The sequence below is a fragment of the Emys orbicularis genome, chromosome 18, assembly GCF_028017835.1.
Source record: "Emys orbicularis isolate rEmyOrb1 chromosome 18, rEmyOrb1.hap1, whole genome shotgun sequence".
Taxonomy (NCBI): domain Eukaryota; kingdom Metazoa; phylum Chordata; order Testudines; family Emydidae; genus Emys; species Emys orbicularis.
In genome coordinates this window covers 4685753-4698137 of record NC_088700.1, presented here as the reverse complement: position 1 = coordinate 4698137, position 12385 = coordinate 4685753, and the positions used below count along the sequence as shown (strand labels likewise).

Here is a 12385-nt window from a genome sequence, read left to right as displayed (position 1 = left end):
TCTCACCAGCAAGGTTGGCTGGAGCACTCACAGGAGAGTGAGATTTTGTTAGGGACCAACTACTAATTTCAAATATTGTTTACCTTTTATTATTACTATCTAGGAAGGATCTTTGCAGTGTTTCTTTCCTGGCTCGGGACCGGGTTGTTGAGCCCTTACTCAGTGGTTGCAATGAGACTGCTCGTGAGAGTAAGCACTCACCAGAATGGGGTGAGCGCTCCACAGCCTGGCCCTTTCTGAGCTGTCATTTTGAATTGTGGCTTAGAGCATTGGGCTCTCACCTCAGTGAGCATTAGCCAGGAGTAGCTGGGAAACACCGGACATGGGGCACAACATAAAGACCGAGGTAATCATAAAAAAGAAGCTGCCAGATTTATTAGCATGGCCTTTATTACACGCTGTCCTTGCCTGCTGCATGAGCTCAGCCGTCACTTGTTCCTACTGGCCCCATGTGTGCAGTTTAAACTAGTTAGTTTCACTAACTATATAAAGTGATCTCTTAAAAGTTACAGGCTTGATTTATGCACCACTGGGGCAGGGAAGCAGAAACTGAACCCCTGGGGCCAGCAGAGGCTGATGAGCGCTGGGGGCTGATTCACAGGAATCCCTCCATCAGGAATTCCACCAAGTAGGGACAGCTTTGACTAGCTGCTGGGCCACCAGAGGAGTCCAGCTAGTGGAGGCTGCATAGGGATATGCTGAGTCCTACCCATTCTCCTGTTGGACAGTGCCCATTTTTGTTTGGACGTAGGCTAGCTACACCACCAGTGGAGCACTGGTGTACAGAGACCTTGTGACCGTTCTCACTGGCTAAACTTTTGCTGCTAGGGTCTGTGCCAGAGTGACTCAAGTCCTATGTATTTAAGACACAACTTTCATTTGGAATTTTAGTAGCTAAATGTATCGTTTCCCAACCCCAGCGGGTGCAGTGGCCAGCAGTCTGGTGCAGATACGCTCCTGGGATCACTCATTCAGGAGTGAGAAATGACTCCAAGCAAAAGGCTGCCAGGAAACAAAGATGTGGCTGATGGTCCTTGGGATGGAGGTGTGTCTAGCACGCTGAGGGCAGGAATAACAGTCAGGAACCTCTGAGCACTAAGCATGGCCGTGACACCCACTCCCTTTGTGAGCTTGGGCAAGTCATCAGCCTCTGTCTCAGTTTTCCCACCTGTAAATTGGGGAGAAGGAGATTTACTTACCTACCTCATGGGGAGAGTTAATGGATTAGTGGTTCTAAATCTCTTTAAAGATGAAGGACCATATTTCTGGTTGGCATAACTCTATTAACTTCAGTAGAGTTACAACCAGCAGTCAATTTGGCTCAATGAGTGCTAAGTGGCTGAGCTAACGGGCCTGATCCAGATCCCATTTACACTAATGTACATCAGGCAGAACCTAACGGAATCAACAGTGTTACACTGGGGCAAGTCAGAATCAGGCCCAAGTACTTTGCTCCCTCCTTTCTTTGTATTGTTAGGTAACAATCAATACCACCTCTGGCTCAGCATGTAATGATCTTTTCCTGTTCCATGATGCTGGAAGCAACGATGAAAGTGCAGTAGGATCACTAACTTGGGCTGTGCATGGCAATGCCTTAGGGACTCATTGTCATTCTGCAGGTCCACAAGAAACAAGCGAAAACCATGACTGTTGGCAGTGCTGCTGGGAGGCAAGAACATTGGCTATCAGATGCTGTCGGTGCGAATAACAGAATGCTGAATTGAGTTTCTCCTGCGTGACTATCAGAGTTGCCTTCGATTGAACACCATGTTTCAGCGACTGAGGGGCAGCGGTGGTGGGAACGCTATGGACAGATGAGGAAGAGTTCGCGCCGTCAATATTGAAATAGGATGACCTAGCGGGAAAAAGGTTAATGGAGAGTTAGCTACTTACAAAGACAAGCCAACGCCTCAAGAGAAACATGTTTTCAGGGAGCAGTGGCAGTCGTATTTCCCAGATGGAAACCAGAGGCTTGCTCAATCAAGGATTTTCCCCATCAACCAACTTTTTAAAAAAATAAAAAACATGGTTTGAACTTAAGCTTTAGTGACCCTTTCTACAGAATAAAGCCACTTCTTGAAAGAAGAGTTGTCTTGTGTAGATCAGTGTCAGGAACAGGAGATTATGGGAATATGTTAATAGCAGCCTTCATTTAAATGAGCTTTACACCAAGGGCAGATCTTTAGCTGTTCAATCATAGTACACCTTATGCAAACTTTAGGTCAGTGGTTATTTTGTTTGCTCTATGGAAGCCTCTCACACAGCCAGTCACTGAGGGGTTTTGTTTTTGAAGAATAAGATCAGGACTTTAACCAATTTATTTTTGTCTATCTACTCAAAAGAACAGAGCAGCCTGGCCCAACAGTACAATCTGAGTGTGTGCACACATGCTCCTCTTCACTGCAAATGGAACCAGGGCCCTAGGTTTATTTGTGTAGGGTCCTCCATCATTTTTAATTGTCAGTTGAATCCTATTACAAACCACATATTTGGAAAGAGACATCACTTTAAAGTGACCAGGTGGGGGAGGTAATATCTTTTATTGGACCAACTAAAAAAGATATTACCTCACCGACCTGGTCTTTCTAATATCCTGGGACTAACAGGGCTACATCACTTCAGAGTGACTGTTTTAAAAAGGTAAGTATAGAGGGGACAGCCCTGTACCCTCAGCGTCTGATCCTGAGACATTTCTTAAGCAAAAAGCAACAGAGAGTCCTGTGGCATCTTATAGACTAACAGATGTATTGGAGCATAAGCTTTCGTGGGTGAATACCCACTTCGTCAGACTCATGCAAGTAAGTTTAAGTGGCAAGTAGTTTAATTGAAACCAGTTGCACTACCGGTACGAGTAGAGTTTGTGTGTGTAAGGGCATCAGAACTGTTTATCAAAGAGTTTGATAATCCAGGGTTGCCAAACAAAATACTGAACACTTAGAAAGGACAGAGCTCCATGTCTTCAGGAATGGGTGCTGAAAGCTGAAACCAACGGGAGCTGAATGCCCCAGGCTTCTGAAAATCAACCCACCATTGAATTGCCTAAATAAAGCTTAGGAGCCTAACTTTAGACACACATTTTTGAAAGTCTTGGCAGGAGGTAAAATGTTTATTTGAACAGTAAGCCACACACCGGACATGGTCAGTGTTCAGTTGAACCATACTGGTTCATATCCAGTAGTTTTCCGTTATTGTTTCGAGACGCAGTAGCCTAGTATTTAGGGTTGGAGGTTTTTTGGGGTTTTTTTTTTAAGTGATGCCAGAGTCTCCAGGAGAGTTTCTCTTTCACGTTAACTCATGGAAAACTGAAAGGTCAGTGGATGGCAAAGGCCCTCTCTACTCAGAGTTAATGTGAATGCCCCTTCACCACAAACCACATGGAAAGCTGGGTAATGAAGCATGAGAAAATGCTCATTACTACATGGAAAGGGGAGAGACCAAACGAATGGGTGACGGTGGATCAGGCAGGACGAATCAAAAGATTTCAATAACTCTAAGTGCAACAGCCCAACACATCACAAGAACACCAGGTGCTGAAAGGTGTACGGACGACAGATATTTTGTCAGTGGTTGGTGAGTAAATCCAGGGTCACCAGCCATGGGGACAGTAGGGATGAGTTGGTAGCAGCTGGGGAGATATTTGGATGAAGCAGGGATGTTTGGTGGCACCAGGGAACAGCTTTCATCTGACAACAGGCAGCGGCAATGATATTAGACACAACTTTACTACAATTAATGCTTGGACGCCAAGCCTGGAACAGGGACTACATTTACCTTCTCACCCCTATTAGATAGTGGTCCTTCCATGTCTGCTTTGAGGTGCACTGGTGGAGCAGTGTAGGGAAGTCTACAGTGCACTTGCCCACACTGTACCTGACCTGTGAATGAGAAGAGGGCTTCAGCCTCTGTGACCTTCAATCAATTATTCTTTGTGCCAGAACTCAATTAGCTGCCATTACGCTATAAATAACACCCTCCCTCTAGGCTAGGCAGCCAGGATACTGAGCAAGAAATTGGTCGGGACTGAGCAACAGGAGGAAGGTAAAGGAAGAGTAACTTGTACATCCTTGCTTTGTTTCCATCATGCTGATGCTTAAAAATTAGCTTCTACCAAGATGCATATGGATCGGGGTGGGGGGGAACCTTCAGATTTTCTTAAAAGCAAAATGATCCAGTGTAGTCATTGTACCCACCTTAGCAGCCCATTAATGAAGAGGGTGTTCTGGGACCCACCATTCACAAATGATTAATCAGCACTTAGAATGATAGGAAGAAAACTGCTGATCCCAGTCATGGGAACAAGACCACTCAATCTCCAAATTAAGTAATAACTACACGGTCATTAGCCATCATCCCCGATTTACAAGGAAAATGGAAGGAGGAATAATGACCAACAATGTAAAGCCAATACGATGACCTCAGCTGAGGATGAGGGATTCTATCGAAAGAGACCATAACTATGACTTCTCCTTTATCCATTCCCTTCTTCACCTCTCTGATTCTCTCCACCACAGCTGGCATTAAGCTCTTTGATCTGCTCGGCTGAATAGATTCTTCAGAAAGCCCCAAAGGCCAGAGTTTTTTCAGGGGCCTGTTCTCTATAGGGAATCAGGACCTCCCCGACCATGGTCCACAATTAATAAGACGTCAGACCCTGCAGAGAAGAGTACCCGCACCATTTGTGCACTGTACATTCACAAGGAAGTTCTTGATAGCGGGTATCTATGCAACGGCACCATTAACTTCTTTGAACAGAGCTTCCCTTGCTACAAAGCCCTTACTTTCCCCAGCGGTTGGGTTGCCAACTTTCTACTTGCCCAAAACCAAACACCCTTGCCCCGCCCCTGCCCCACCCCTTCTCTGAGGTCCCGCCCCCACTCACTCCATTCCCCCCCTTTGTTGCTCACTCTCCCCACCCTCACTCACTCGCTCGCTCATTTTCACTGTGCTGGCTCAGGGGGTTGGGGTGCAGGAGGGGGTGAGGGCTCTAACTGGGGGTGTGGGCTCCAGGGTGGGGCCAGAAATGAGGAGTTCAGGGTGCAAGAGGGGGCTCCAGGCTGAGATAGGGGGTTGGGATGCAGGACGGGGTGAGGGCTCTGGCTGTGGGGCCAGGGATGAGGGGTTTGGAGTGCAGGAGGGGGTCCGGGCTGGGACTGGGGGTTGGGGTGTGGGGGGGGGTGAGGGCTCCAGCTGGGGGTGCAGGCTCTGTGGTGGGGTCAAGGATGAGAAGTTTGGGGTTCAAGAGGGAGCTCCGGATTTGGGGGGCTGAGGGTTGGGGCACAGGCTTACCTTGGGTGGCTCCCGGGCAGCAGTGCAGCAGGGCTAAGGCAGGCTCCTTGCCTGTCCTGGCTCCCCCTGGAAGCGGCCAGCAGCAGGTCCAGATCCTAGGCGAGGTGGGGGTGGGCCATGAGGCTCCGCGTGCTGCTCTTGCCCGCAGGCACCGCCCCCAGCTCCCATTGGCCACGGTTCCTGGCCATTGGGAGTGCGGAGCCGGTGCTCGGGGCAGAGGCAGCGCGTGGAGCCCTGTGGACCCCGCCCTCCACCTAGGAGCCGGACCTGCTGGCCACTTCCAGGGTGCAGCGCGGTGCCAGGACAGTTAGGGACTAGCCTGGCTTAGATCCTCAGCACCGCCAACCGGACTTGTAACAGCCTGGTTAGCGGTGCTGATCAGCGCCACCAGGATCCCTTTTCAACTGGTCGTTCCGGTCAAAAACCAGACACCGGGCAACCCTACCCAGCGGGCCCAGCTCCCTTTCTGCCCGTCACGTACACTACACCACAGGGTGTAGTTGACACTTACTTTCTATGTATCCGTGCAGGGTTACCATCCTGGCCCTCTCAGGGCTGCTAAAGGGAGAGTAGTGGATGTCATCAGAGAGCGACGAAGGGATCCGGGACTGGGGGGCTCCAGAAGGCGGCACCGTGTGCTGAGGCGTGTGCTTTTTATGGCGCGCTCTGCAGTTTTGAAACCAAACCTGCGACGCCAACAGAAACCAAACCATTTGGGTCATGCGAGATCTGAACTGAGATTTGATCGATCACAGAGACCTCAACAGAATTGGGACTTCCTTAGACTCCTTTGCATTGGGAAATCTTCCTACCACCCCACTGTGCTGGCCTTGATGGCTTTATTTTTATATGTTAGAGCAGAAGTTTCAGCTCCATGAAGCATGACCATCAGGGCTCTTTGGCTGCATTTTTACTATTCATCTGCCTTGGCTAATAAAATGACACAATCCAGCTTTAATGCAACGATGAACCTGTTGGGCCTGATGCAGGAATCGGTGGGGGAAATTCCCTGGCCTGTGTTATACAGGAGGTCAGACTAGATGGTCATAAAAGGTCTTCTCTGGCCTTAAAATCTATCCGTTTTTAATGGAGTGCTACCAACAGTTATCTTGGTCTTTCAGTGCTCAGAACCAAGCTCAGTGGAAGCACTTGGTAGCAATATTGTAACATCTTGGGAAGTTCCCCTTCTATGTTCCTGACCAGGATTTTGGAACAATCAAATAAAAAGACCTTCCCCTTTGCCAAGGGTCCATATGGGGGGGAGAGGGATAGCTCAGTGGTTTGAGCATGGGCCTGCTAAACCCAGGGTTGTGAGTTCAATCCTTGAGGTGGCCATTTGGGGATTTAGTTGGGGATTGGTCCTGCTTTGAGCAGGGGGTTGGACTAGATGACCTCCTGAGGTCCCTTCCAACCCTGATAGTCTATGATTCTATGATCCCGGGTTTCACACCAGTGCATGCTGAGACAGGATGTTGGATGTGTCTTCACTACAGAGTGAACGTGGGTGACTGGCACAAAAATCTGAGCCCCCAGGTTAGCCTAGCCCTGCCTGAGTTTAGTGTCCTCACTGGCGCTGCATTCACCTGTGTATGTCACTAGAACTTCTGGGGGCATATCCCAGGGTCCTTTGTGCTGCAGCGAGCTGAGTCACTCCATGAATCCTCCCCAGTGAGTCGGGGAAAAACCTGTCTTCTTGTGGGAAGGCTTTGGAGGACTATCAATACTTGAGTGCTTCACTGCAAAGCAAGTGGGTTACCATTGTGACTCAGGCTCTAGGTCTGTGTGTGTGGATGGGGCATTAGGGGCAATGCCTGGGTTAACTCTGCAGTGGAAACAGACCGATACTGTACAGCCAGGCAGTACAGACCTGTTCAATGAAGCCAAATGGTGTGCATCTCATTGCTTGGATTAAAGGAATACCCAGTAACAGATGGCTGTAGTTAGGATGCGGAATCCTGCTTTTTCTGCTAGAGTAAGATGCACATGAATGGCCATTTTTAAAAAAGTGCTAAAGTATTAATTTTATTTCTTGCTTTTAAATTTTTTTCAGAGGCAGGTCAGAGTACAAATGTTCCATGACTTCGAGAAACCCTCTCTCTTTGGTGGAGAACATGGATACTGGATCTCAGAGAAGGAAACAGCCATAAGTGTTTCACACAGGATTATACCTGACAAATTGATGAAAGGTCCTTTTTTAGAAAAAAAAAATCCTCACATGGAATCGCCCAATGTATAGTCCACTTGGTCTTGGGCTTATTAAAGAGCCTTGTAACTGAGGTTTGAGCTGGATTTCGTCCTACTTGACATTTACATTTGCCTTTGGCCGAGCAAACATGGATGAAAGTTGCAGGTTTGTTTTAGACTTTCAGATCTCAAAGTGTTTTATAAAGGATGCCAATGCAATTATCCCCAATTTACAGATGGGGAAACTGAGTCAGAGAGAGGAAGTGACTTGCTCAAGGTCACCCACCAGGCCAGTAGCACAGCCAGGAACAGAATCAAGCCCATGTGCGCTATGCACTGGGCAGCATTTCTATCTTACTCTCGATCGGTATTACCTTCACTGCCTTGTTGAACAATATACACAACACACCCTCACTGTGATGGCTTTTGCAATTTCCTTAGGTATTTTCTTCATGGCTGTTGAAGTCCCTGACACGTTTAAAAACCTCACCCTTAATATTTTCCAATGTTTCACTTGGGCTGCTCCTTGCTATCATTCTATTGAATGAAATTCATTGAACAGCTAAAGTTTCTTTGTATTGAGGAGTGTTTGTTCTTGGGGAAGGGTGCTCGGTTGTCTGGACTGATTTTCAATGACAAGGTAAAGTGGTTGGAGACAGTATTAAAAGCAGCTTTCCCCCCCCTTTAATGTATTTGCATTGGTTTGGAGCTAGATTTCTTTGATTACACAAATTTGAAAAGAAAAAAGAAAAGGAGGGAACAGGGGGGAAAGAGTGGAAAATGGAAAAAAACAAAAACAGTGCTGGTATAATTAATGGACTCTGCAATCAAACACATGCACCTGGGAGCGGGCACTTGCTAGATCCAGCTAATCCAGCATGGCAGTTCCCAGCAGTGACTCAGTGATGGTCACTCCTACCAGTCATAAGAAGAGTGTGGCGATTTAGACTAGTGATTCCAATGAATCTCAATGTGGCAAAATCCCCAGTACAGCATGGCAGTAAGTGGCACTGCAAGGCATCAGAATAGCAGAGTTTCTCCCCTGACTCTTACCTGAATGACTCTCCTACTAAGTCCGGTCATATCTGCCAGTTTCTGAAGGGTCTGTGCATCTGGGTTGTTATCCTGAGCAAATTGTGCCTGCATGACCTAGGGCAGATGGACACAGGGAGAACAATCACCTTGACTCTCATCCAGCAATGTAACCCCCCTCCAGGCAGAACCCCATGCCCAGGCCACTTTACCTGCAGCTGCTCCGCGGTGAAGGACGTCCGCGCTCTCTTTGCTGGCTTGGGTTGGCTATCTTGCTCAGACGGGACCGCTCCTTCTAGCGTGATCCCATTGCCTACAGGGAGAGGGAACCGTTCTGAGCACACATTGCTATGGTTTGAGGCTCAGTCTTTGTTTGCACACGTGGTTCCTGTATACAGTGGAATGCCAATTAGAGCCCGCTCACGGGAACCCAGAACCAGTCATCTAAGGGAAGGAGATTTTCTCGTACAGCCGGAGCAGAATTAACCCCCTCCCCATATGACTGTCTGGGGAGGTCACTGAAAACAGGAGCTTGCCCAGTAAGGGAGAGTTCTGTGTTGACGGGATTTGGGCTACTAGTTATTTTAGGTTATGAAAAGTGACTCAAACCCCCGGGACCTGACCCGGTGCCCCATTATTCAAGCCAGCTCCCATTGCAGAGAATAGGAGTTTGGCCTGACTGCAGGATCAGGCCCTGACCTCAATGCACAGCCCAAGCTGGGGGAATTCAGGAGAGGAGGGTGGGAAAGAGAAAGCATCAGGGCTGGAGCAGTCACTTCACCTCTAGATCTGCCCCAAGCAACACAGACCCTGCAGCCCAGCTTCGTGGGTTCCCTGGCATACCAGGGATGTGCACTTCCTGCCCGCTCCCACGTCCCCCACACTGGGTTGTGGCTCCCCTGCAAGGCCTCACAAGGGGACAGGATTCGCCCCCGGGGGCATTTAAAATGTGCAGAAGTCACGTGCATGCAAAGCTAAGTCCTGCGTTAGCTACTGATCCTGGCTGGCAATTAGCACAAGCACCAGCTGCAATCTCCAGCCAGGGGGAGACATTTCCTTTCCAGCAGCTGCAGACAGAATTCCTCAAAAGGAAACAAAGTTCTGTGGTTCAAACAGGTCTCGAAGCAGCATCCTGCCCAGGGGCTGTTAGCAACGCACGTCCTCTCCTCACACAGGAGTGAAGAATTGTTGTCTAACATCTCTCGGAAACGTGGCCCCTATTTAGGGTGACCAGACAGCAAGTGTGAAAAATCGGGACGGGGGTGGGGGGATAATAGGCACCTATATCAGACAAAGCCCCAAAAAATCAGGACTGTCCCTATAAAATCGGGACATCTGGTCACCCTACCCCTATTGCTAAGCACCTGCCAGGGCTGTTGTCCCCACCATACAGACGGGGATGGAGGGCACAGAGCCACGAAGGTACTTGCCCAAGGTCACACCCACGCTGTGGAGGAGCAGGGAACTGAACCTCAGTCCCCTAAGAACATAAGAACGGCCATTCTGGGTCAGACCAATGATCCGTCTAGCCCAGTATCCGGTCTTCCGACAGTGGCCAATGCCAGGTGCCCCAGAGGGAATGAACAGAGCAGGGAAATAATCCCGTTGTCCAGTCCCAGGAGGTGGCAGTCAGAGGCTTAAGGACACCCCGAGCATGGGGTTGTGTCGCTGACCATCTCGGCTAATAGCCATTGATCGATCTATCCTCCATGAACTTGCCTAGTTCCTTTTTGAACCCGGTTATACTTTTGGCCTTCACAACAGCCCCTGGAAATACTTGCTTATGTTTGTTTTAAACCTGCTGCCTATTAATTTTATCAGGTGACTCCCTGGTTCTTGTGTTATATGCAGGGGTAAATAACGCTTCCCGATTCACTTTCTCCACACTGCCCATGATTTTATAGACCTCGGTCATATCCCGTCACGTAGGCAGCCGACAACATTAACGTTGGCGCTAAATAGTTTGAATAACTCCTGCACCAGCTTTGTATGGGCCGGCAAGGTCCTAACAGAGCAACAGCGCTTAGCATTGACAATCTCAACTCGGCACGGAGCAGGCATCTGTGCACCGTCTCCCCTGGCCCCAGGTACAGGTATGATTTATAGAAGGCTAGTGCCTAGGAACCCCAATCAGGATCCGTTGTGCTAGGTGCTGTACAAACGCAATGTAAAAGGCAGTCCCTGCCCTAAAGAGACCCCAGTCTGATTAAGACGCAGCACAAGTAGGTGTATCAGGTAACTGGAAGGAAGGGGGAAATGTAGGACAAGGGGAACAGGAACAGGGACAAGCATTTAGCTACCATACCAGCCGGTATCAGTAGGCACAGCAGAAGTAGGTCTCTCCCTTCTGAAACTCTTGACTCTGAGCACTGAATCCAGGCCCCACTGAAGTCATTCAGGGATTAACCTGGGCTGGCCCCGGACGTTTTGCTTCCTTGCGGTACCTATAGCTACTGTGCCAGCCTGGCCCAGGTAATGGCACTTTTACCTCTGGGATAAACTATGGGGGATTCAAATCCAGAACCAAGCCTCAAACGCATGCTCAGTGGTGACCCTGCAGTGCTGTACTCGAGAAGTGCTGCCTGGCTACAGCTGCTGTCCTTCAGATGAGACGCTCCAGCAAGGGCCATTCCACTCCAGCAGGACGATAAAGGTCTCATGGCACTTTCTGAAAGGAGGATAAACCCTGCATCCTGGGCAACATTCCCTCCCTCAGTGAGCAGGTTCTAGTACTCCTGGCTCTTGCTTAAGGTAGAACTGTTACCCCACTGCAGTTATATCCACTGTCAGTATCTACTGTAACTTTTGAGTTTGCAAAGTCCTTTGGAATCACTTTGCTTTAGAAAACCTAGTTCGGCTCTATTGATTAAGGTGGGACCCACCGCAACAAGAAGGCTCAGTGGGGAGAAAAAAAAAGTTGGGATCAGAAAAGCCTCTTTGTTAGCTCTCCTGGAAACCTGAACATTGTTAACGAGTTAAGCGAGTGCCGAGAAACGCTTGGGGCGTGTCTCGTGAAGGAGATGTGGCTTTACTGACAGGTAGCCAAGTCCTGAGCTACACAGCAGAGGAGTCCCTGTTTGGGGTCTCTCAGGGTGAAATTCCCCGGCATAAAGCTTAGACACCACTCAAGTCCCACTAAGCGTAAAGGGGGGTGGGGGTGGAGGAAGTTCACCCTGCCAGCATGCAGGAATCACACCATCCATTACCCCTGCCCTGCACTAGCTCTCTGGTTAAAACTAGTTGTTTCTGTGGCCTTATCTCTGCCATGTAAGTAGCTTGAGGGGGGTCTTTCCAGCTACTTCTGCCCCCCAAATCCTCCTCCCACCAGAGGAACGTAAACCCCTCAATCCTGGAGCCTGGATCTAGGACTCCTACAAATGAGCAGTGAATAAGACCTGTGGTGTAGGCCATCTGGGTTTCCTGTCCTCCCCGGCCATTGCGGGGTGCTTCCCTGTGGTGTATTTCCCAGGACATATGCAGCTAAACCACTGCAATGGGGAAAACAGGCGAGGAAAAGGATATTGTGCGTTTGATTCATGCGCGTTCAGCCCAAATCAGTTTCCATCTGAAACGCAGAACCAGACCGTGCCTTGCCGGCGCCCACCCTGACACCCTGAAGAGCTTTAGGGAGCGGGGCTGGGGTGCAAGGTCAGGTCAGGCCCCCTGGGAATATTAAAACCTTCATCTTCCACAAAGTCATGGAAATGGCACCCACTATAAGACTGCTTCCACCGAGTGATTCCTGAGCACAGGGCTCCCTCCAGGATCCTCGAGCACGCGAGGGCTGGCCATGCCCGGACTGGCTGGTGAAATGCTGGTGAGTACCCACTAAGGGTGGGGGCCTGAAGCAGGGCTCAGCAGCTCCCCCTTCCCTGCCCCAGGA

The 12385-nt window shown here is 49.3% G+C and overlaps 1 protein-coding gene across 1 annotated transcript in view; it reads right to left on the bottom strand.

Moving 5' to 3' along the window:
* Positions 1–1834: 1834 nt before the first annotated feature.
* The window catches only part of LHX6 (LIM homeobox 6), a 38114-nt gene continuing 27563 nt past the window's right edge, over positions 1835–12385 (bottom strand). Inside the window, exons 6-10 of the mRNA XM_065418851.1 lie at positions 8715–8815; positions 8524–8619; positions 5798–5972; positions 3772–3875; positions 1835–1855 (exon numbers count right to left, since the gene is read on the bottom strand). Coding sequence (XP_065274923.1) covers positions 1835–1855; positions 3772–3875; positions 5798–5972; positions 8524–8619; positions 8715–8815 — 497 coding nt within the window. The remainder of the gene's footprint in view (positions 1856–3771; positions 3876–5797; positions 5973–8523; positions 8620–8714; positions 8816–12385) is intronic.